General features: G+C 41.3%; 2 protein-coding genes across 4 annotated transcripts; one reads left to right on the top strand and one right to left on the bottom strand.

Annotated features, from left to right (window-relative positions):
• Nucleotides 1–8,145: 8,145 nt before the first annotated feature.
• Nucleotides 8,146–17,360, bottom strand: phf6 (PHD finger protein 6). 3 transcript variants are annotated; one of them, XM_079167082.1, is made up of 11 exons: nucleotides 17,232–17,360; nucleotides 15,250–15,414; nucleotides 14,588–14,689; nucleotides 13,295–13,428; nucleotides 13,143–13,189; nucleotides 12,731–12,891; nucleotides 12,431–12,574; nucleotides 12,229–12,333; nucleotides 11,989–12,122; nucleotides 11,209–11,338; nucleotides 8,146–10,790 (listed from the first exon to the last, which is right to left on the bottom strand). In XM_079167082.1, exons 2-10 carry the CDS (start codon nucleotides 15,379–15,381, stop codon nucleotides 11,209–11,211), a joined length of 1,089 nt encoding a protein of 362 aa, XP_079023208.1. In that variant the 5' UTR covers nucleotides 15,382–15,414; nucleotides 17,232–17,360; the 3' UTR covers nucleotides 8,146–10,790. The 3 variants fall into 3 exon arrangements, with proteins under 3 accessions (XP_079023208.1, XP_079023206.1, XP_079023207.1); XM_079167080.1 differs by having other exon boundaries at nucleotides 12,431–12,891; XM_079167081.1 differs by having other exon boundaries at nucleotides 12,431–12,891; nucleotides 14,588–14,655.
• Nucleotides 17,361–18,431: 1,071 nt separating this feature from the next.
• Nucleotides 18,432–24,588, top strand: cab39l1 (calcium binding protein 39, like 1). The gene is made up of 9 exons (XM_079167337.1): nucleotides 18,432–18,733; nucleotides 19,306–19,453; nucleotides 19,547–19,711; nucleotides 19,908–20,026; nucleotides 20,853–21,021; nucleotides 21,117–21,176; nucleotides 21,261–21,326; nucleotides 21,463–21,606; nucleotides 21,804–24,588. Exons 2-9 carry the CDS (start codon nucleotides 19,337–19,339, stop codon nucleotides 21,993–21,995), a joined length of 1,032 nt encoding a protein of 343 aa, XP_079023463.1. The 5' UTR covers nucleotides 18,432–18,733; nucleotides 19,306–19,336; the 3' UTR covers nucleotides 21,996–24,588.
• The last annotated feature ends 361 nt before the right edge of the window (nucleotides 24,589–24,949 follow it).

Genomic DNA, 24,949 nt, shown 5'->3' with positions numbered 1-24,949 from the left:
TGTCCCCACCAATATTTTGTTAATTTGAATTGCCTGTTAGAAAAAAATATTTTGCACAATATATTTGCAAACTCATTCGTATTATTATTAGTGCTGGGCAAGTCAACGCGTTATTATCGCGTCAACGCATTCATTAATTAACGCCGACAATTATTTATAGCGCGTTTCTTTTTATTTTGAAAGTCCGTTGCTCGCTGGCAGCGGTGGAGGAATGGAGACTACTGGACATCGCTGCGGTAAAGTCAGCAGACACTCAGATCTCCGTGGTCAACTCAGCAGACACTTACATGTCCAGGAACATATACACTGATATTTCCACATCTGAACAAATCTCACAAGTGTTTCTGTTATTATAACATCAACATTATTCAAATAGACCTTGTAGTTAGAGAGATACACTCTTTTGAGTATGGGTATGCAATTTTCGAGCAGAGGCCTAAAATTAGGGCTAGGGGTAAAGAGGCTAAGATAAGCTCGCTGGACCAGAAAGGACAGTCGAGATCGCAGAAGCAGATATTCATCTGAGACCGTCTTGTTGTATTCACAGCGCAATAAATTCACCTGGAAAACTGAATCAACATCATCATCATCATTCAGTGTGTAACATTTGCACAAAACCAATGCAAGATAAACTGTTTGTAAAAACTCTTTCAGAACGTTGACGTAAATTGGCATTACCTATATCGTTGATCCAGCGATCCGAAGACAAATGATGGTGGGACCTGGTTTTAAAAGGGAGCACAGTTTGAAGACCACGAGATGACCAGCTTTGTGAAGTCAGGTAGGCCCAAAGTCACCTACCTTCACTCACCTCATCTGAGGATTAGGAGTCATGCACATATAACCACCTGAACCTGTGTAAAGTTAGTATGCGTTTGTTTGTATGGAGGCATGGGTTCCAATCTCACTTCTGACTGCTGGTGATTTTAATTCACTGCTGCTGTTATTCTATAAACTGCCTCTGAACAGCAGATCAACCACTATACTAATTGATACACACTTTTATGTATATATATTTACAGTATATGATACCTACGTTTTTAAATGTATGTATGTAAACACATGAATGTATAAATAAACACAGTAATAAATAAATACATGAAATCTGATACCAGTGTTAGATTAATACGCTGTATGCCTCACTGTGTGGAAGTTCCTATGATCACTATTTTATGTCTTAGGCAAAATCAGGCTTGACTTAAACATTGCTTTTATAACTTTGAAAAACAAAATTAGACAAATAAATACATAGATAAAAATGTACTGAATTGTTATTTATTTAAATATTGGTATCCAATACCGGATCTGCATGTCGTCACCGATAGCTGATTCAGCTATTTGAGTCAGTTTTGGACTGATATCAGAAATATGTTTCGGTATCGCTCCATCTGAATGAATAAATATTAACGATAATTACTACTATACAAACCGTGGCGCTCTGTGCATTAGCGTGGGCGGGGTCTCAGGTCTCTGCAGACAGTTGATGATGTTGTCAGCGGGTCTTTACAGCCCTCTGCTCACGTCTGCTGCTGGATGCGGGATATATTAACCTTTCTAATGCATTTCCTTGCCATAAAACCTTGAATTGCAGCTGTGTTTGAAAGGCGCTGTGACATTAAATGAACCTTATTGCCTTAAGTTCTCAAGCCACTAGACTCGTACTAAACCATCTAAATGTTGCAGAAAGTAATGTTCAGGTGTTTTTAATTGAATTATTCTCTTTAGATGACCAACAGACTAAAGACACTATATTTGGACCAACATGTCAAATCAGTTGAGCTAACCTACTGTATATTTCCAGGCTGTTGGGTGCAAATGAGAAGTCATCAGTGATTGTCCCTGAATTTATACATCAAAATGTATTTTTACACATTCAAATATTAAACATGACAGCAGTACAACTTAGAATTTTCAACAACGATTTACAAGCATGAAATAATTCAAACAAACACATTCAATTAAATTTTTTTTTTTTTTTTAATTTAAATCACAAATTAAAAATTTGCCTCAGAGGGCTTTACAATCTGTACACATACGACATCCTCTGTCCCAGAACCCTCGCATCGAAACAGGAAAAACTCCCCCAAAAGCCCCTTTAACAGGGAGAAGCGAGGAAGAAACCTGTGGGAAAGCAACAGAGGAGGGATCCCTCTCCCAGGATGGACAGAAGTGCAATAGATGTCATGTATACAGAATGAACAGAGTTGATGGGTGGGTTGAGTGGGCATTATTGAGGGCAAATCACTGTCAAAATCCGAGAGCGCAAATGAGATCTGTGCGCGAGATCTGTGCTCACACGAGCAAAATTGCTTTTACTGTAGTGAAGGATCTGAAAAATGTTTCATCCACTAATTACTTGTAAGTTATTTGAGTTTGGGAACACACGCACGCACGGATCTCATTTATGGATTTTGACAGTGATTTGCCTTCATATTAGGGTTTTGTGTTCATTAGTTAACTCTTTTTGAAGAGTTTAAACTGTTTTTTCTTTGTTTTTTCTTTGTTTTTTCTTCGGGTTTTGTGTTCATTAGTTAACTCTTTTTGAAGAGTTTGAACTGTTTTTTCTTCGTCTTTTCTTTGTTTTTTCTTAGGGTTTTGTGTTCATTAGTTAACTCTTTTTGAAGAGTTTAAACTGTTTTTTCTTCGTCTTTTCTTTGTTTTTTCTTAGGGTTTTGTGTTCATTAGTTAACTCTTTTTGAAGAGTTTGAACTGTTTTTTCTTCGTCTTTTCTTTGTTTTTTCTTAGGGTTTTGTGTTCATTAGTTAACTCTTTTTGAAGAGTTTAAACTGTTTTTTCTTTGTTTTTTCTTCGGGTTTTGTGTTCATTAGTTAACTCTTTTTGAAGAGTTTAAACTGTTTTTTCTTCGTCTTTTCTTTGTTTTTTCTTCGGGTTTTGTGTTCATTAGTTAACTCTTTTTGAAGAGTTTAAACTGTTTTTTCTTCGTCTTTTCTTTGTTTTTTCTTAGGGTTTTGTGTTCATTAGTTAACTCTTTTTGAAGAGTTTAAACTGTTTTTTCTTCGTCTTTTCTTTGTTTTTTCTTCGGGTTTTGTGTTCATTAGTTAACTCTTTTTGAAGAGTTTAAACTGTTTTTTCTTTGTTTTTTCTTCGGGTTTTGTGTTCATTAGTTAACTCTTTTTGAAGAGTTTAAACTGTTTTTTCTTCGTCTTTTCTTTGTTTTTTCTTCGGGTTTTGTGTTCATTAGTTAACTCTTTTTGAAGAGTTTAAACTGTTTTTTCTTCGTCTTTTCTTTGTTTTTTCTTAGGGTTTTGTGTTCATTAGTTAACTCTTTTTGAAGAGTTTGAACCGTTTTTTTTTCTTCTCCTTGTCGGTGTTCTGGCTCTGAAGATCTTTTCCAGTGGCCTGAAGGAGGGAAGACTTCTCCTGCTGCCAAAGGAGACGCTCGGTTTCTAACAGATCTTCTGTCTTCTTCCGGGCTGCTTTGATCCTGTTTGTCTCCAGTCTCTGCTCCTCCAGCTGGGCTTGGGACTCCTGGTCTCTTTTGAACATCTGCGTAGCTTCCTCCTCCAATGTTTGATGAGTAGCTACGTTCTTCAGCTGGGCATGTTCGAGGTCCCTGCAGGTGCTTTCCAGGTGTTCCGTGAGGGATGACTGTTCCTGGAAACGGAGATGTTCGGCTTCTAACAGATCTTCAGTCTTTTTCAGAACTGCCAAGATGTTGCCGATCTCTGCTCGCTGCTTCTCCAACTTGGCTTGAGACCTCTGGTCTTTTATGATCATCTGCGTAGCTTTCTCCTCCAATGTTCGATGAGTAGCTACGTTCTTCAGCTGGACATTTTCGAGGTCCGTGCAGGTTTTTTCCAGGTGTGCTGTGATGGATGACTGTTCCTGGAAACGGAGACGCTCTGCTGCTAACAGATCTTCAGTATCTTTCAGAACTGCCATGATCTTGCTGGTCTCTGCTCTCTGCTCCTCCAGCTGGCCTTTATGTGCTGCGTGGAATCTCTGCAGCGTTTGCTTATCATCCCTCTGTGTTTTTCCAAAATGAGCTATGATCTTCACCTGTGTATGATAAAGTTCATGAGCTTTTTTATTCTGGTCTACAAGGGAAGACTTCTCAACTTCCCATTGTCGATGTCCATTTTTCAGCTCCTGGTCAGCTCTAAGAAGAGCTGCCTTGAGCTTACTGTTGACATCTACCAGTTCAACAATTCTAGCGTGACAGAGGTTCTTAAATAACTCCATCTCGGCCTTGGTGGTGGTTTTAGGCTGAACGTGACGCTCGTGCTCCAGCAGCTCCTGTGTTTCTTTCAGAGCTGCTGCGATCTTGTTGGTCTCTGCCCTCTGCTCCTCCAACTGGCCTTCATGTGCGGCCTGGAATCTCTGCAGCGTTTGCTTAGCCTCCTTCTGTATTCTATCAAAATCAGCTATGATCTTCCCCTGTTTTTGATAAAGTTCACAAGCTCTTTTATTCTGGTCTACGAGGGAAGACTTCTCCTCGTGCCATTGTTGATGTCCATTTTTCAGCTTGAGACGCTCAGACTCCAGCAGCTCCTGTGTTTCTTTCAGAGCTGCTGCGATCTTGTTTGTCTCCGCTTTCTGTTTGTCCATCTGGACTTGACAGAAAGCCTTAGAAGGGGCTTTCTCCTGACAGACGTTCTTAGATATCTCCATCTCCCACTCGGTGGATTTCGTGGTTTTGTTTTCGTGGAGAACATCTAGAAAATGTTGCAGACAGTCTTCATCAACTTCTAGGAGGACTCTCCCCTCAGATCTTGTAGGGGTGAGCCTCGCCTCGTTGTCCAACAGTTCACATCTCACTTGTTCCTCCAGTGAACTTAAATAAAAATTCATTGGAGGTTCGACCTCTTTGGAATTGAATTCCATCTCCTTTTGCTGACCCTTCAGCACCTGTCGTGTTTTTTTGTTCAGTGAGCTTTCCATTGCGATTGCCAAATGTGTCTCTGAACCAATTTGCTTGTATATGTGTATGTGTATGTATATATATCTGTCTATATGTATCTATGAAATAATCTATGTGAGCTAACTATGGTGTATATGTGTATGTATGTATATCTGTCTATATGCTAACTATATGAATCGTCAAATGTGTCTCAGAACCAACTTACCAACCTACTGCACCAACTTACCAACCTACTGCACCAACTTACCAACCTACTGCCTGCTGTGAAATGTCTGAGACTTGAAGTAGTGGGGAGGGGCTGAATACCAGTGGGAGGGGCTTAATGACGTCACAAAGACAACATTAAAGGCAGAGAATCCGTGATGTCATCATGACACCGTTCTGTCCATGGAGTCCTTCATGGCATCGTTACTATGGATACCAGATTGAATGTTTATCTTTGAATTTATGAATGTAATGATTTCTGATGATCCTTAAAATATGGCAACTAAATTAAACTATATGTAACCATATATATGTATATGTATATATATGTGTATATATATATATATACATATATAAATCTTAAAATACTGATATAAATGATCGTGTAATGTTTTCAGTTACTAGAGCAATTACAATGTTGGCGACGGTGGACAAAATCCACAGTTTTTGCTCTTGTAAAAATGACTTCTATAGCCAATTATGAAATTTCAACAAATCAGGTGGGTATCTTCCAAAATGACAGTCTTTTTGGTACAAAATTCTCTCTTTGTGTTTCCCAGACAGTTTTCCCTTGCCGATTTGTTGTGTCTCTTTGGCTCACACAGACACACTAACCGTTCCTCTTTTTAACACGCGGTGTGTTGACATTTGGTTGCTTGAAGCGGCCCTTGAAGGGGACAGAGCCTCCACCTGTTCAGAAAAGATATTTTGGCTGAGAAAAAAGAAATTCACTCTTCTCAGCGATGTCTAAATCATTTCCCTTTTATGAACAATAAGGCTGAACATTTTTTCTTCATTTTTGGCATCTGATTACCATATTACCTCCTTCTCTAAATACTAAAGAAGTCATACTTTGTTATTTTTTCCTCATTTGTTAATCATGGACCGTACACTTATTTTCGTGCTGATAATAAATGTCACAATATACAACAGTTTTCTGTTCCAATTATTCCGCCTGACTGCTCTGGATTAATATCGATTTATGACGTCCACTACACTTCATTTAAATCAGGGATGTTGTTACAGGTTTGACGTCACAAAGATGCAGATGGGAGCCGACAGTGTAAGCAGGTTGATAAATAATCTGGGTGCAGAGAAGAGTTGTAGAATTTAGAAGTTGTACAGTAAAAACTCAATTACTCAGACTTCAAACTGTACAGCCAGTCTGGTAAAACAATAATGAATGTGGATTTAAAGTTGTTGTGGTAAAGACTAGAAGGTGGGGGCTGGTTGGACACCATGTCAAACTGCCCAGAGTGGACGAGCAATCGAGCAACCATCTTTATCCTTAATGTTTCTGATTCAATGTATGCCAAACACCAATGTGCCAAACTCTGTTCACCTTCTTGTAACCCCGGGTTTAATGTCACATTGCTATGAATTGTGGGTAATTCCCTTGGGATGTGTACTTCAGGAAAGTCTTCATAAAAGTTTCAAAATGTCTGCGAGAGAGCCCTCAAACGCTCAATGATTTGACAGTGGGACAGCCCTAAACCCTCACGGACTTTTACCGGAACGCGCCTCAAAGTCTGTGAGTCCTTGAATGTGGAGATCAGGGTTGGGGTCTTCACACAAACTCAATGTCGGCCGTGCTTATTCAGCGAGCAGATATCGGCCTTCCTCTTCCGCAGGGGAGCGTAGTGCTTTTCCTGCTTGGCTGCTTCTCAGACGGCCAATTCAAGATGCCTGCAGAGGTCGTCCTAATCCTGATGTGCACATAAACCCGGAGGGGTTCTGTAGTGTTTAGGACAGTCTGATGCTGGTTGCACACACTTTAACCAGCCGATCTGCCTCACGTAATTGTGGAATGGCAGTGAGCCACACCACTCCAGTTAGACACAGCAGATGGAATGTGGATTGAAGTGTCAAAAAAAATTAATGTAATACTACATTTACATGTCAATTCTCATAAACTTGATCAAACATAACTGCAGATGGCCGTAAGGGAATACTGCTGTTAAAAAGCACCTTATTTGTTTAAAGTGTGCAAACCAAATGTTATTGTTCATATAGCAGTACTTTAAAATAAAAGTACGTAATACACTACTTTTGAATTCATTATTGAACTTTGCCATAACAATGCGATTAATCGCAAAAAATCCATGCGATTAATCGAGATTACAAATGTTAATCGTTGCCCAGCACTACTAATAATTGCATAAAGGAGGAAAGCACTTCATTTATAACCTATTAAGTGCTGCAGAATAGATTTTTTTATTTTTTATTTTTTGCCTGCACAACTGAAAAGTTTTTTATATATATTTTGGATATAGAATATACTGTTACTGTATATTGGCATTTTAGCAGAACGTTTTTTATTCATTTATTTAATTATTTATTATTATTATTATTTATTTGCTGCAGAATACTGTTTTGTATTTAAACTAAGGTTTTATTACTGTTATTATGTTTAAATCAGTTCCAAGTTACACAAATGTTAATATATTTTATTAATAAAGTTCTGTTCAACATAATATCAACTAAGTTTTTTTTATATGGTGGGGGGGCGCAGTGTCCCTACCAATGCTGAGACCAAACCTACGCCCTTGGTCTGATTAGAATGCTGTGAGTGCAGTGGGACGGCTGGACATCTGGATATCGTTACTTCTATAGTCCTTATTCTGGTGCTGCCTGGTCATGGTAACTCTCTATAACATCATGTAATACTGGTATTCACCGACGACGATGCCTTTGGTCAGTCATATACGTGTTTAACTGTAAAACTAAGCTGTGAACCAAAAGCATATGTTTATATCTGAGTACCACTACAGCCAGAATTACCATGGTTTGTTCTAATATTATTAAGGATATATATATATATGATATAAATCCCTCACTACCTGAAAAGGACACCCGAGCTAAGTCCCAGTTCCATACTACACACTAACTCTAAGTAGTTTTTGAGACTTTAATAACAATGATTATAATAAAATCTTTATTTATATAGCACCTTTCAAAACACAGTTACAAAGTGATTTTCAATGAAAAATGAAACACATTTAACACAAAGAGAATACAGTGAACTAAAAGCCCCCCCCAAAAAAATCACATAACAAAACACAGAGGGTAAAACGGACATAAAATAAATGAAAATGTTTTTTAAAAAGTATAATTTTAAAAAACGAGACAGAGTCTGGAGCCCTGATCTCATCAGGTCATTCTAAAGTCACCTTGTGATCACACACGTTTTTGTACCATGTAATATTACTGCAAAATATTAAACTACGCTGCTTTTTATACTACTGAACATACTGTAAACTGATATACATGCATATACTATACATATCCACTTACGTCATGTATATGTATATGTAATATATATATAGCTGGAAGTGAGATTTATTCTCTGATGCCAGGGAGCAAGGAGCTACAATAATCTAATAATCGCCTCGTACTGGAGACGTGAGGTTTCCAGATTTCTGGGGGAAAGAAATGGTCTAATCCTTGAGATGTTTCTGAGATGATGAAAGCAGGATCGAACCACCGATTTAATAGGTTTATCTCGATGTTCTCATCAAAGATGACACCGTGATTTCTGCAATGCTGAGTTATTGAATGTCCCATCCCATTGAATGAACCAAGATATTTTAATATTTGGGTGATTGCACCATCTTGACCGTTGATTAATACCTCGGTCTCTTATCAGCACACAGCTGCAGGAAGTTCTGTGACATCCACTTTGCGTTTGTCATGAAGCTTGTTGTTCTGATGCTTGTTTGCCGGGTCACAGCGTAGCTAGATCTGAGTCGTCTGCATAAAAACAGAAACTTGATATTATTTCTGGGTATAAGGTGGAGCATGTAAATGGTTAAGAGAATCGGACCCAACTCCACAGTGAACACCTGTTGCAGCTGACCTGGCATCAGTGGTGCCAATGCAGAAACAGCTCTCTATTGAGTGGGACCTAAACCACAGAGCAGTGCCACCGACACCCACACAGCACATCTGCCACAAGCTTCTTTTTTTAAAAATCCTTAGTTAAAATGGGAGCTTAGAAATATGTCTAATTGTTCATGTCAGAGGAATCAAGAGACATTCCTTATAAAAGCGGTTGAACAATAGCGTTACACAACCCTTTTGACAGAGCAGCCTAACATTTGCAGAATAGAGGGTTAAAAACCTCCTTTAGATGAAGAATTTGATGAAGAATGTCCAAAGGACAGGTTGAGAGTTTCATTTTCATTAAATATCAATTAGTGTAGATACATTTGTACTTAATTGTTCAGTATAACGGGCAGTGGCGCTCTAAACTTGCAATTTAACTGATGAATTTTACGCATTACATAATTTCCCTTCGTACAAAACAGTACATACATCGGAGTATGAATGGAATAGGAACACAGCATAACGCATTAAATCTAAAATACAGTAAATAAAGGTACATTCTGTATATTTTAGGGCTTGTAGGTCCGCAGGTTTACCACATTTGTAATTACCTCAAAATCTTACTGGTTCAGCTCAGATTTGACTATAAATGTTACAGCAGCCCGACTACATCAACGTCGAGGCTTTCCTATAATCACTGCCAACACATTTACTAACAGCATACGGCATCGAGGTTTCTACATATTACAGTGTGGACCTAACGGTGACCTATTACAGTGCATTACATTTGACAATCTAGATAAATTAAGTGCCCAAATTCCTCCACACAAAGTAGTTGAAGAGGAGCAGGAGGTCAGGCCCCGCTGTGAACGGAGAGCTCTGACTTTATGACACCGCAGCTCGTGTGACATTCCTCACTGTTCAAACCTCACCGGAGGTCTTCACCTTTAACATCCCGGGACCGCTCTGTGTTTCGGGACGCACTTTCAAAATAAAAGACTCACTCAGTAAATGTGTAAAATAAAAATATTTTTCTATTTCCGATCATTCATAGGTACATTTGTAGAGATACAGGTAACAGTACATCAAAACAAAGTCAGGCCAACACCGCTAAAGAGCTCTACATTGCCCTTTGGTAGCTAAATAAAAAAAAAAAGAAAGAAAGCCACCTTGAACAGTGAGGGAAAATCCAAGTGCATGCTGGCGAAACTTGTAATTGCGACTGTTTGAAATCCAGATATTCAAAAAACGACTCATGATGATAATACAGTAGCAAAATATTACATATCAAGAAAGAAAGGCTAACATGAAAAGAGTATTCTTAAGACGCGATTACAGAAACAAGGTAATCAAACCGCACAACTTAGAGAGACTAGTAACAAACAGACCCCTCTTAAAAGTGAGTCCTTTAGAAGCGAAGGAAGAGCCAGAATGCATCCGTTTCAGCAAGTGTGTGTCATGTAATCTGCGGGGGGGGGGGGGGGGTTGAGTGACAATCAGAAGATCAGTCCAATAGCTTTTACTCGTTTTTTTTCTCCCCCCCAATAGCTTTTACTTTGAAATTGAGCCCATCGCTGACTCCTGGGAAAGAGTAGCCGAGGCTGTTCGCGGTCCTGCAGCCGTCCAGCACCACCGGTCTGTGAGCGGCTCATCCAGTCGAGTCCAAACGGGGCTTCACATGTAGACGACATCTGGTGCACTCTGGGACATCGTGTCCGTTTACTGGGAGAAACCGTGTAGAAAAAAAAAAAGGACTCGTGGCAGCTCGTAGACCACGACTTTATGAGCGGGCTAAGATTTCGTATAAAAAAGAAAATATCTGTCCCTCGTGTTCCGAGCTCTTCTGGTTTCGCCCCCACGCCACATCCACCACACCGACCTGTAAGAACGGCATCGATGACGTGACAGGAAATGTTAAAAAGAATAAGAAAATAGAGTTAAATATAATAATAGAGTTCTAAGTGTAGAATAGCAATAAGAGTAAGGTAAATATAGTGAAAACTAAAATTCTACTAAAATAAAAAAGGAAATTCCAACAAAATAAGACAGTAAAAAAAAAAAAGTATTAAAAATATTAAAACGTAATACTGACACCAGAGCCCAATAAAAACTCAAATAGAAAAGTGATAATGGGAATCATATTGAAAAATAATAAAAAGGTCATATTGCACATGATATTGCTGCTGTAGGAAAACACTGACACCTCCTGTTTGACATGAAAGCTGTGTTCATGTGTTCAAAATAGTTTCTGTGTGCAGCAGCAGCAGCAGCAGCAGCAGCAGCCACCAATAACGCACCTAGTTGCCGTTCACTTGTGTTGACGGCGTGTCTCCGTGGTTGTTTGCTGCCCTCTGTCTACTGCGGTTCTCTCGTTCCTCGTCTTCTTCATCCCTCTCCTCGTTGCCACTGTGGTTCTTGCAGTACAGTCTTTAACACACACACACACACACACACACACACACAGTAGGGCTTGTAAGTATCACATTCCAATGATAGCCAAGATTAGTTAAATGCAAAAACCAGCGCTCACTTTGAAAGTCTGATGTGATTTGAACTAAGAGTTAAAGGCAACACACATTCCTGCTGCTAGTGTCAGAATATTCTACCGAAAATTGGCTTTGCAAATGTTTTACGAGGACGATAATACATCCAACATGTTTGTCAGGCCTCCACGATACACTCGAGTAACACTGTGTCGAAACAAACTTTGTTTACAGGAAAATATAATTGACAGAAACAGCCTCTAAATGGCATTAATCAGCGTTGTGGTCCAGTTGAGGACGACCACGTCTACGGTTTTCTTGAGGTGTACAAGTTAAACATCCATCATACTTCCACATGTGTAAAAATAAAAGCTTGAATCAGATTCAAAAAGGGGCATTTGAGAACAACTTTTACAATAATGGCGTTCAACGACTTTATTGCAACCCGATGATCACATGAGAAACATCAAAGTGCAAATTATCGTGTGGTCGCAATTACTGTAAATATACAGAGAAAATCCCCATGTGAAGAAAATACGTCATACAATAAAACCGTCTAAATCTGGCTGTGAAGTGAAAGCTAGTTGAGCTCACTTGTAGATGCCACGCGCCATGTTTTCAATGTACTTGGCTTTGTCCTGCAGGCCGCAGTGGTAGTGGTAGGTCTTCACGCACGCCTTGATTTCACACCCAATGGTGGCACCCAGCTGAGTGCAGAGCGTGCATTTCTGGAAAAACAAAATTTTTTTGGGTAATTTGTCAAAATGTATAAGCTGTTTTTCTGAAACTCTTTAAAATCTTTAGACGGTTTAGAAGTCACACAAATCCTCCCACCATTCTTTTCCCCCTCTTGATTTCCTGGATGACCGTTTTCACCTCAAAGTTTCCAAATTCAGCCCGTGACGTGGTGGTCAGCTGCACCGTCCCCGATGAAAAAAGCTGGGAGGGGTCGCAGATGACAGAGAGATAAAAGCGGCGGTACTGTGAATGCACACGCGCAGTATGAAGTGACACCACCACACACGCACAGTCTTACCATGCACTTGTAGTGCGCGGCCACTTTTTTGGAGTTGTCGGAGTGAAGCATGCCCCTCGTCTCGTTCTCTTCCTCGCCAGCGTGACAGAAGCCGCAGCGCTGGCCTCCGTCTCCCCCACTGGTCCGGAGAGGCGACCTGTCCCGCTGGAAGACACACACACACACACACACACACACACACACACACACACACACACACACACACACACACACACACACACACACACACACACAGCGCTCATAAAGACAAGAGGCCGCACACGGACAACACACCGGTCCAGTCACTCTCCGCCGCCTTACGTGGGAGGAGCTCTCCTCGTCCGCAGCCTGAGAGGAAGTGGAGCGGGCGTCTTCCGATTGGCCACGGGATCCGACCTTGGCTCGGCCTTTCTCAAACCGGCCTCTTCCCCTACTTTGTGGAGGCGACGATTCTGAGTCACTGGCGACCGCTCCCTCTTCATCTAACGACAAAACCGACAGTCACGATTAGGACAAACCTTCCTGCTCACGGAAGATCCGAGAAAAGAACCAGCAAGCATTTATTTTATGGAAGTTTAGAGACAAACAACGCATCAAGGACTTCATCAAACTAAGGTCAAGCACTAAACAGACAGATTGCTGTGTGAGCGTGTTTTGCGGTAGAATTTGATACACAATGATAAAATGAATCCAATCACCCATGCAGCCTAATGACATAACAGATGGTCTTTACCTTGAATGCCCTCCTGAGAGGCGTCCCGGTGTTTGCGACAGTAAACACTATGTTCGGGAGCAAAACAAACGTATTGTAAATTGAATCCAACACGAATGAGGAACATCTTTTTTACCGGAGGTTTGTGCGGCAGCAAAGGCCAAGCGACTTACAGGTAAATCCCTTGCGAGGGATTCTCTTTGACCTGGGCTTTGTCTTTCAGAGCGCAGTAATAGTGATACGTCCTCCGGCACGTCTTCACATCACAGCCGATGGTGGCACCCGGCCGGTGGCACGAGGAACACATCTGACGGGGAAAAGGAAACAGACCGACATCTTTAAGAAAGAAAGCCCACAATCTTTAATATCCATTTAAAATAGCTGACAACTAGTGATACGCTTTGTCAATTAGTGATGTGAAACGGGGTTTTTTTTACGATGTGGGCCTGAATGATCATTTTTGACAGACGCCAATGTCTGAAAGGAAATATGTAAATTTCATGAAATGATGGCATAAGAGCATTAAATTAATATGTATAAAAATAGAATAAAACAGCAGAGAAAGCTAAATATTAAAAAGGCTGTAACATATAATTAGAAGATTCTTAAATTCACACAACGATACATTACCAAAATGTATCAGTTTATCATTTGATAGCATCTAAAAAAACTCTTTAATATATATATATATATATATATATTTAACATATATATAACATATATATAACATATATATATATATATATATATATATATATATATATAGGTCGTGGATGACAGTAAAATAAATACATAATAGTAATTAACGTAAACATACATGTATAAATAAACACTGCACCTGTAAATAAATGGTCTAATCTTTGACAGAACAGTCTTCATATAACATCATGGCATGAGCCAGAACCACCATAGTAAAGAAACTCAAATTTAATGTGTGACAGTGATATTATTTAATTTGCAATATAAATGCAAATTAAATTAGACACGCTGCCAATTAGATTAAATTGCATTTCAGCGTCAGACTCGCATACATGAAAAAAAAAAAAGACACATTCAAGTGCAGCGAGTCATCTTCTCAGATTGAGACTCAACCTGATCTTTCAAAACTGATATTACTGAACATGAGATAAATCACGAGAGGGATCTCTGCTGTAACGCTACTAGCTAGTAACAACAACACCTCCTGTGTGTGTGTGTATATACACACACACACACACACACACACACACACACACACACCATGGGTTTACAGGACTGACAGGTATCCACAATAGGGTACCATATGCTCAAGTGTATAAAAACATGCATGAATCATCATCATCATCATCATCAGTCATCGGCTCAATAAAGCAGCTACTGCATATTCTCATACGTGCAGAGTGTTTGGATGTGTGGGGCTGGTGACATCAACAAGTAATATAAATTATTTAAATTGAAATACATTTCTAACTGAGCCAGGCACTTACCAATTTATTTCCCCTCTTGATCTCCTTTTTCACATCCTCAATGGAAAACCCTCCGATGTTTCCGCTGTCTGAGTGAGATGTGACCAGGGCAGAGGAGAAAAGCTGCATGGGACATTTATTAGCAGAAAAATGTAAATTGGTTTGTGCAGTCTTTTATTACGGAGGATGAGAAGTGAAATATCTGCATTTTAATTTCCCCCATGACCACTGCCGATGCACCATTCCCCACACCGATGGATGTCACGTGTTTCAACCAGCATCTCTCAACTGATTTCACGGTGATGTAATTATCAAAACATTTTTTAAATGGTATGTCGGAGGCTGTGGAGCAGTGTTTCCTCAACCTGGAGGTCAGGATCACCCAGGGGACCAAAAAAGACACATCGGGGCCTTTCAAGAGAATTTACAGGAAATAAATCACTTCTTTCTGCTTGACAAATTTAGCTTTAAACCGTTTCCCTTTTTTTGCTTTATGAAATGCCGACCTTTAGCAGGCTTATAAACAAGTGAAACAGCAGCCAAAAAACCCCACAAAATATAAAGTTTTTTTGAGGCTGAATTGTTCACTATGCTGCATTAAGTGTCGATGGTTGCAAGTAAGCATGCCTTAACCGAGAAGGACCACGGCCTACAACAGGTTGAGGGCGGCGTGCTCTCCTCACCATGCACTTGTGGTGGGCTGCCACCTTCTGGCTGTCCGACAGCAGCAGCTGCCCGCACTCCTTGTCCCGGTTGGTTCTGCAGAAGGCACATTTAAGCAGCCGCGCTGCAGCTCCTTTCTTCTGTCCCGACATGACGAAAGGCTGTCTGTTTGTTTGACCGAGTCTCTGATGAAAGAAAAACAAGTATGTTAAAGTGAGAACGACAAGATAGCTTCACGTTACACAGGCCGGTAGATCCTGTGTCGGAGAGATTATCAGAGCAGTTAAAACAATTGTAAAATGCCCTCAATCACTGGAGTCATCGGCAGCGTAGATAAGAATGAATGACGAGGGAACACGTGATAAAAAGAGTTTTGAAATCAAGTTCTTTCACTAAACTAAATGAGAGTATTGTGAGATAATAAAACCAGACGGTAGGGAGCCATTATAGCTGCTAAACTTATACTCCAAGTAACTCAACAGTAGAGCAACGAGAGTCACCAAAGAAGAGTCCTCTGTCCCACAAACACTTGCCCAGCAAAGCCTCAGATGGATCACCCACACGTCTGTTACAGGACTACAGCTCGACACTTTGGCGACTTCAGTTAGTCCTGGTCCACTGTGCTAGGAAGAGTTTCTGATGGCCTGTATGCGACGACTAAAACCACCACAGAGAGTCTGGTGAAACCGCCGACCAATATCAGAATTCTGTGAGATCCCGTGTATGTTTTACCAACAGGTTTAATAAGACTAAACAGGACACAGGCTCAGGGAAATCAGAGGCAAACCAGTTTACCGTGTACACACACACACAGGGGCTCCTTCTGATTACAGGCAACCCCCCCCCAATGAGTAGTTTTTCTGCAAATGATGCAACACGTCTTCTATTTCTGCAGACACAGTCTGCTCCAATATTCTAGTAGTCTCGTCTGCCCCAACCTGAAAACATCCCACTCGCTAAAGAAATATGAATCAGTGGAAATATGCAATATTTGACTGTAGTGTTGTGATGAGCAGTGAGGACACACACACACACACACACATCACCAGGAGCTGGGATGACTTGAATATTAGCATTGCATCATTTCAGCTGCATTTTTTATCAAACCTTTTTATCGCATGTTCAACTATATTTTTCTTTAAAACTGATGCAAGATCGGTTACAAATCCATCACTGAAATGTTGAACGAAGGCGAGGAGATCAAATCTCCGAATGTGTGCGCTGTCATTTGCAGACATAGCCTGTTTTGATGGCGTCCACAGTGTATTACAGATGTATTAAATATTAGTAAAAAAAAGGTTTACTTAATCCTTAATAGTCCACAAACGGTGTGGGTGTTTTTTTTAGCAGTGTGCTGCGACGCCTTGATGGAGCCATTACAGCCTCGATAGCAAGGCCGGGATTTCACTGCGGCGGCTCCATCAGCGGAGCCAGCGCACACACACACACGATACCGCGTAAATAAACAGCTAAACACCCTTATTTCAACCTCTGCTCTTCACAGAAAACACCCTCGTAGCACGATCCTGTATTACACGGCGGTGTCGTGGTCGATTTGTGACAAGAACAAGGGGCAACGTGAAAAGTGCCACAAAATGTATCCTGCAAAGTTTTGAATCGAAGGGGGTGTGTGTGTGTGGCTTTCTCCACCAAACTAACTCAGCTAGAACTGAGAAACACATTTCAAACACCTCAACGCCCCGAAATCTGCCCCCAAGGCCTCCTCATGTGGGGAAATAAAGGTCGCTGGTAGGAAAATATGACACTTCGACATTATGTTTCTGCTTGAACCCGAAAAAAACAGCGAATATTGCCCTTTAAATGAGGGGGAATTGTCATGACAGGCGCGGGTCTTCGCAAACCGTTTCGAAGTAAAGAGCGCCATACGTGATGGATCCCTGTGAACAGAGAGCAGCTCGTACCAGCGATACGGCCTGAAGCCACAATAGGCCACAAAACACCGCGGCTGTCGTCCTGCCGCTGATACACACTCACATCTTACCTGCTAATATAATCTTATAGCGCTGAGACGGTGGCGAAAGGTGGAAAAGTGCTCAGAGCAGCGCCTGTGTGTTTCTTTCCGTCCTTCAGAAGTGATCGTGAGCTTTTCACACTAGCATCAAGCTAGCTACGGTGCTCGAGACAGCGCCACTTCCGGGCATTGGCTTTCAAAATAAGAGTCCTGCCGGCGAACGTACGTTGCGATGTCTCAATCGTGAAAGGACGCTGGACGTCGTCGTGTGAAGGCGACGAAAGTGCTTTACAGGAATACCTCATGCAAATGGATTTATTATTGATGTATCAATAGCCAGTCAGGCCATGTTTCATGCAGGTTTAAAATAAATTTGACAAACAAGTGTCAGATTTGAAGTAGTTGTTGCAGCTAATTGCAGTTGTACATTGCAGTACCCAAATGAATAATGGATATTGTTTTAATGTGATAGTTATTATAAAGAGTAATTTGATAAGGACATAGGATTGGTCCTTGTGCAACACCCTGAAGCCACTGGCAACACAAGTTTTGACTCTACCATAGAGATGTGATTTGAACCAGACGATCATTAAACACAGCTTGTTTCACAGGGCTGTGATCAGTTTTAAAAGCCTCGGGCAGTTGTACAAAGAGTGCAGCACAATTTTACTTGACATTGCACTATATGGCCAGGTCTAAATCGACAGCTATGAGTGAAGAGCATCATTATCCTTCTAGAAACGCTCGTAGTTGTGAGTTGACTAGTATAAAAGATCTAAACATGCTGGATGATGTTGAGGACCTCATAATAAAATGACTACTAATAAACCTAATGCTAATAGGTATAAAGATTGTCCTGCCTTTTACAAGTGGTAATACAATACAAAATACAAAAGTTAAATTCCATGCACACATAAGATGAAATGGTCTCTCTCAAAACTTTTTTTTTGGGCCTTATCCTTCCACGAGAATTTAGGTGCACTTGTTTAGTGTTACAGGACAGCCCGGCTGAAGGGGCTTCCGGTGTATTCTCTAATCTGCCCACCCCACGAGACATTTGCGAGCCCCGAAACGTGCGTACCTACAACGCAGAGGGAGTTTCCGCGACTTCGCCTCGGCTAAAGTGATTGGACAACAGCGGTGGCAGTCATTTTGTAGAGCAAAACATACCCGCCCAGTGTCCCCGGGATGAAGAGAGGACGAGAGTTTCAACAGAAGAGAACAGGGAAATGAAGTTGTCAGACAGACCAGCCCAGCAACTCTCTCTTCACTACTAGGCAGCTAGCGAGTGAGGTGACAGACGGTCACGAGTAGAGGGATTCATATGAAATACCACAGCTATGAAGGTCGTCCATTTGAGCAACTTGTAGCTACAATTTGGACACGCTAGACAGCCACGGATCACGGATAACGTTACGGACCGTTCAAAGTAACAGCGGTACAGTGGAAAAGAAAGTGGGGACAACTTGCTAGCCCGCTAGCTAACCTTTAGCCACCGAGCCTCCTTCAGCTTCACAACCAGAGTTCACTCGGTGAGTCGTGACAGCTTTAACTGAATATCTCAGCAGCGTGTTATGTTTTCCACGGTAGCGTTACTGTCCGCCTACTGACTGACTGACGGTAGTTGTTCTTGTTTCTTGCTATGGCTAACTAGGTCACAAGCTAGCTCAACTTCGCTGCTGAACATTGCTGTAACGTTGACATTGTTACCGTCTTGTTCTCCGTTATGTCCTCGTTTCGTTTAGAAAGTTCGCGTTTTATTCGCCCCGGCTAATGCTAACTTTTGAGAAACTACTAACCAAGAGGAAACATATCGTCAAAAGAGTTACTTTAGCGCTACTCTGCTCGCATTGTCTTTGAAAACTAATGTAAGGTTAGCAGGGTTAGCTAGCTGCGTGTGCTGTCATGGTCTTTAACGCTGTAACTCCACAGTTTAACTTTTGAGAGTGGGGCTTTTTTTCAGTCGGACGGTAAAATTAAGTTAGCTGTTTCGTTGCGTCCTTCAGGTGAGAGCTTTTTCAGCCATTTCCTGATGTAGAGACGTACAGGAAGTTGGCTTGCTTGCATATAATAGTTATTTGAAACCAGTGTTTTATTTCTTCAGAGATTTGGGCTCGGATTACCAGTCTCCAGTCATGCCTTTTCCTTTCGGGAAGTCTCAGAAGAGCCCAGGTGACATAGTGAGGAGTTTGAAGGAGAATGTGGCCTACATGGAAAAGATGGATGCTGGAGACAGCAAAAAGTGTGAAAAGGTCGGCTGTGCACTGTCTCGTACTTTAATTTGTGTCTCTTATTCTCAACACCAGCTGATAGTCGCAGTCATTAACTCTTTTTCCACAATAAAGGTCGCAGAGGAGGTGTCCAAAAACCTGGCCTCGCTGAAGGAGGTGCTTAGTGGAACAGGTGACAAGGAGCCTCAAACCGAAGCGGTGGCCCAGCTCGCACAAGAGCTGTACAACACCAACCTCCTGGTTGCCCTCATTGCGAACCTGCAGAGGATTGATTTCGAGGTGGGGGGAAAATGCACTTATTTCTGCAATGACTTCATTTGTGTATAAAGTATTGATCCTTTCTGTGCCGACACCAAACGATCACCCACTGCATGCGTGATTTGGACATCGATGCCCAAAGCGAACATCATACCATCAGCACCCAGTCAGCCGTTCACCACTCTGTGTGGCTTCTTTTTTTTTTTTTTTGTAACAGGGGAAGAAGGATGTGGTTCATTTGTTCAGCAATATTGTGAGACGTCAGATTGGCAGCCGCACACCCACGGTAGAATACATCTCCACACAACAACGGATCCTCTTCATGCTGCTGAAAGGGTAAGTTCATCTTTTCAGGCTACAGGAACTCATTTGACACATGATTGATGTGAGGGCTTGATATGTACAATTACATTATACTAAAGGCAAGTCCAGCCGTAGATACTCTTAGACTGTAATTTAGTTTAAGGCACCTTTTACACCCTCTTTCTTTTGTAGGTATAAATCCCTTTACCTCAACATGCCTCGTGAGTTTCCACACTACGCGTTATGTGTTTCAACAACTCCCAGAGGAACGAGCGTGAACTTGTTGCATTCACCTGTGGGTAGCGCATGTTGATGAAGAGAGTGATAGCAGTGCTGGTTTTACAGCTCTAAAAAAAAATAACTGAGTCATCCTGCCTGCTCGAAGAGCAACATGTCTATCGGCTGCATTGCATTGTGGTCTGTTGCAGCTGCTGTTGGTGGACCAAATGCCATCTCTGCCGCTTGCCTTGTTTTTTTTTTTTTAACTTTGATCTAAAATGTCACGTCTCTAAAGCGGACCATCCAGTTTTGATTGTGGGAGATGGACATCAAAACCTGACATTTAACGTTGATGTTGAAGATGATTCTTCTGCTAAAAGGTTCCCGTTTTGGCTGCATGGTTAATTGTTCCCATTTGGCCAGTTATCTTATCCCACCATGGAAAATAAGAGCTACGAGTGTACAGTACAAATCCAAAAGGAAATGCTTTTAATGGAAGTGTTTATGATGGATTTTCCTTAAAGAAACTTTATTTTGTTGCTGTTTTTCTTTGTTACATCTACAGTGTTTGTTTTATAAGTGGCCTGTATGTTTAATTCTAATGACTTGACCTGGGCATGCCATGTGTTAACCTGTGCAGATATGAGAGTGCAGAAGTGGCCCTGAACTGTGGAATGATGCTGAGGGAGTGCCTGCGTCACGAGCCTTTGGCGCGGACGGTGCTCTTCTCTGAAGACTTCTACTGCTTCTTCGGTTACGTGGAGCTCTCGACCTTTGACATCGCCTCAGACGCGTTCGCCTCGTTCAAGGTACAGCGCCGTGTTTTCTTCTTCTTCTTCCGTTTCCGGCATCTTCACACCAACAGTTTGTCTCTAATGTTTCGGTCTCTTCTGTTGCCTCTCAGGATCTCCTCACAAGACACAAGATTATGTGTGCAGACTTCCTGGAGAACAACTATGACAGGGTGAGCCTCCTGTGTGGTTTTGATCTTTTAATCAAAAGAAGGCTTCCGCTGTGCCTATTAATACTCTTGTAAAATGTCCGTCAGGTGTTTACAGAATACGAGAAGCTCCTGCATTCTGAGAACTACGTCACCAAGCGGCAGTCTTTGAAGGTAGAAGCTCCACCGCTCTGGCCGATCCAAATCACTTTTATTTTTATTTTTTTAGCTTTCAGATTCAGGTGTTACTGACATGCTCACCCGAGGTCTTACTAAAACGACGTTGTTATAATTGCATGCTGTTTTTTAGCTCCTTGGGGAACTTCTGCTGGACCGACACAACTTCACTGTTATGACAAAATACATCAGCCGGGCGGAGAACCTGAAGCTGATGATGAACTTGCTAAGAGACAACAGCCGAAACATCCAGTTTGAAGCATTCCATGTGTTCAAGGTGTGCTCATAAAACGCGTATCATCAGTGCAACTGTTTCCTGTTTTAATAGTCCAGTTGTACTGTGAAATGCTGCCGACATTAGTTGGTAAAATGTTGAAAGCAGTGTTCATTTAAGAGGAGTCTGGGTCTCATTTTAGGATGAAACTTTTCAAATTGCCAATCATCTCTCTCTCCCCTTTTTTTTTTTTTTAAAAGGTGTTTGTTGCAAACCCCAACAAGACTCAGCCCGTCCTGGACATCCTGCTGAAGAACCAGGCCAAGCTCGTGGAGTTCCTGGGCCACTTCCAGACCGACCGATCGGAGGATGAGCAGTTCTGCGACGAGAAGAACTATCTGATAAAGCAGATCCGGGACCTGAAGAGGCCCGCAGCACCGGAGGAAGCTTAAGGCGGCCGGGACGACGGCTCCCACCAGGTGGTAGACGTGCAGGTGGTGGCCGGAGCTGCAGAGGGCTAAGAGAGTCTAAAAGACATGCTTCATTAAAATTTAATATTAACTACAAAATATAGGAAAAAAAGCAAAGATTACTTCCTTCACTTTCTGTTTTTTTTTTTTTTTTAGTTTGGATGTGGAGGTGATTTCCATCCAGCAACTTGAGTGGGCCAAGAACTGTTATTTAAACCATAGTGCTTTTTCTTTGGTGATGATGATGAAATGCATTTTAGTCCGTTCTTGTAATGTTGGACCTTAAACTGTTACCTTTCCACAAACATTGTTGCTGACCGAGACCCTTAAAATGACAAACATGTCGCCCCCACACACACACACACACACACACACACACACACACACACACACACACACACACACACACACACACACACACACACACACACACACACACACACACACACACACACACACCTTCACAGCCAACGTGTGTTCTTGAAAGTCTTTCTCAGAGATGGAGATGCTGAGGAGGAGTATATATATTATTTTTCTAATGTATCTTCATGGTAAACAGTTTAAGACATAAGAAACCCTTCTCTCTGAACAATGTTTAGTCTAACTAATGGCACAGGTTTGGTTTATGGCCTTATTGTAAAGCTGTTGTGTTGTACAGGGACTTAAATGATCTTCAGAAATACGGCTTTGGCGGAGAGACGCGTGGATCTTATTGGCCAGGTCAGCTCATTTTTTGGTGATTTAATGCGTGGGCGGTTCGGCCTTCTGGTTGTGTGAGGTCACAAATGATCCTGCAGTGCTGTACTCCACGATGCATTAGCTGGCACAGGAAGGGGAAATCAAAACCATAGAGGAATCAATTAATTGCGCTGTGATATTTTTTCTTTTTTTTTTTTTAAGGCCGCGCTCAGCGAGGCTTACGTGACTGAACTAGAAGCAAGGCATCAGATAACGCTGCAGGGTACCAGCCACCCGCTCACCGCTAACACGGACAGCCAGGATATACCAATTGATCGCATCCTCACACACTGAGCACGGATAGGAACCATTCATTTGATGACTTAACCAACAATGAATGACCGGGGTTTCAAAGTGCCCCACGTATGCCAGATTAGGCATTTCTCCTTTACAGCATAAGCACTGCATAACGCTAGAGATGATATTGCAGTTCACGCGGGGGTGTTGCCCTTGAAGATGCATTCAAAAAATATGTTGCGCTGTAAATCTATTATGAGAGCACGAGGGGTCATTTAAAGGGCATGCTGAAGAGACGCCGTACTAACTTTCAAGGAAGTGCTTTTTCCTGATAAAGTTCCCTCATTTGGTTTTCATTGGACTCGTATTGAACATCTGCTGCACTGGATTTGAATTGGGCAGACTGTCGGTGATGGACATTTGATTTGTCTAAAGATCTCATGTCAATAACTCTCATCCATGCAGTTGTTTACTCTTAACACCAAAGAATACAAAAACAGTCTATTGGTCTGATTATACTAATGCCTCTTAATAGAATACACTGTAACATTTCCTTCTGATGCATCAGAAAGCACATCCGATCAGATGTCAACGCGTTGTCTAAATGTCCACACGCACCTTTTTAAAACAGTTTGTTTTGGCTGACGAGCACTGAAGTTATCGAGTTCCTCGCGCGCATTGCCGATTAGTTATATTTCTTAAAAATAAATAATTGCCTTACTTCTGCCATTGCCACTGAAATGGCATATTAGGGATTTCAAGGTATACGGTGTGTGTGTGTGTGCGGACAGTCTTCTAGTATATACCTCATGGGATTGGAGTTTGCAAATGCTGTGTTCTCTTTCTCTTTCCTTCCTCGACAACATATATTTGATTTGACAGTTTAAAACACACAGCAGGGGTTTGAATGCATGCCTGAGCTTGACATGCGTATATGTTCAAACCTGAACAGGGGACTGGTTTTCACAATGGAAAACTAGATTTTTAAACTGAAATATTTCATCGGGTGGTGCCACACAAACGTTAATTCATAATGAATTGCAGTGTGCTACCTTGTAATGAACGTTGCCTTATTTAAAGACATTTAACGGATCGTGATGATTATGTGAAAATTCCAGACCTTCGATATGAAAAAGGGTAAAGATGTACATTTCAAGTCCCACACGCATCACCAGTTCATTTCTCAGATCCACATCTAGTGTAGAGTCGCTCTGTCACCAACCGCTTTATGCTCTAAGGTTTTAATAGACTACACTCAGTTGTGGCTATTAGCTTCTGTACTTTTTTTTTTTTTTTAAATCACTATTTGGTACACTGCACCAGATAGTCACAGGGTTATCATCAGGCCTTTACGGATCAATAAATACATTTGGGGACTCTGCTGTGAATGTGGTACATTATGCACAAATAGACTGAAGTCCTGCACACAGTGCACCGTCATGTCACCAATTTATGAGAGAAAGTTTGTCTGAAAGTGTGTTTGAGTTTCTTTTAAAAAAAAAAAAAATCCTGTCCGTGATCAGCTCCTTTGATTATTTAATGTGAAAAACATTTTTTTTCAAAACTACACCAATGCATCGGACTCACTCCATTTACACAAGAGTAATTATTTAAAAAAAAAATATATATATATATACACATGAGCACAAACCAACTTGCAGCTTGCTGACAAACTGTTGCGTAACGGGCTGTAATAATATCCAAGATCATCTGACTGTTGTGTAAGAGAAAATAACATTGACTTAGAAAGAAAACTCCATCACAATATGATTTAAATTGAGCCCAGTCATGCCGTGCTGTTCACATTCGTCCCATCAGGGGGCGCTGTTGGCATCATTTGGCCCAGTTGTTATTAGTTGTACCAGCAAAGCATTTCATGTTTCTATAACCCTACCTCTAATTATGAGTTTATAAATCACTGGCGATATTATGTAGACGTCAACACAAATTCCTTAAGATCA

This window comes from Pholis gunnellus (assembly GCF_910591455.1).
Source record: "Pholis gunnellus genome assembly, chromosome: 10".
Lineage (NCBI taxonomy): Eukaryota > Metazoa > Chordata > Actinopteri > Perciformes > Pholidae > Pholis > Pholis gunnellus.
Note: the sequence above shows the minus strand (reverse complement) of the source record. Positions and strands in the feature narration are given on the sequence as shown.

Bases quoted from the DNA above. Each gene is read 5' to 3' on its own strand.
- phf6 (XM_079167080.1), bottom strand. From the start codon at position 15,381: ATGTCGGGACAGAAGAAAGGAGCTGCAGCGCGGCTGCTTAAATGTGCC. The intron at 13,429-14,587 runs GTAAGTGCCTGG...TTTCCCCGTCAG, and splicing joins TCAAGAGGGGAAATAAATTG to ATGTGTTCCTCGTGCCACCG. The intron at 13,190-13,294 runs GTAAGTCGCTTG...TCCCGAACATAG, and splicing joins CCCTCGCAAGGGATTTACCT to TGTTTACTGTCGCAAACACC.
- cab39l1 (XM_079167337.1), top strand. From the start codon at position 19,337: ATGCCTTTTCCTTTCGGGAAGTCTCAGAAGAGCCCAGGTGACATAGTG. The intron at 21,022-21,116 runs GTACAGCGCCGT...GTTGCCTCTCAG, and splicing joins ACGCGTTCGCCTCGTTCAAG to GATCTCCTCACAAGACACAA. The intron at 21,177-21,260 runs GTGAGCCTCCTG...AATGTCCGTCAG, and splicing joins TGGAGAACAACTATGACAGG to GTGTTTACAGAATACGAGAA.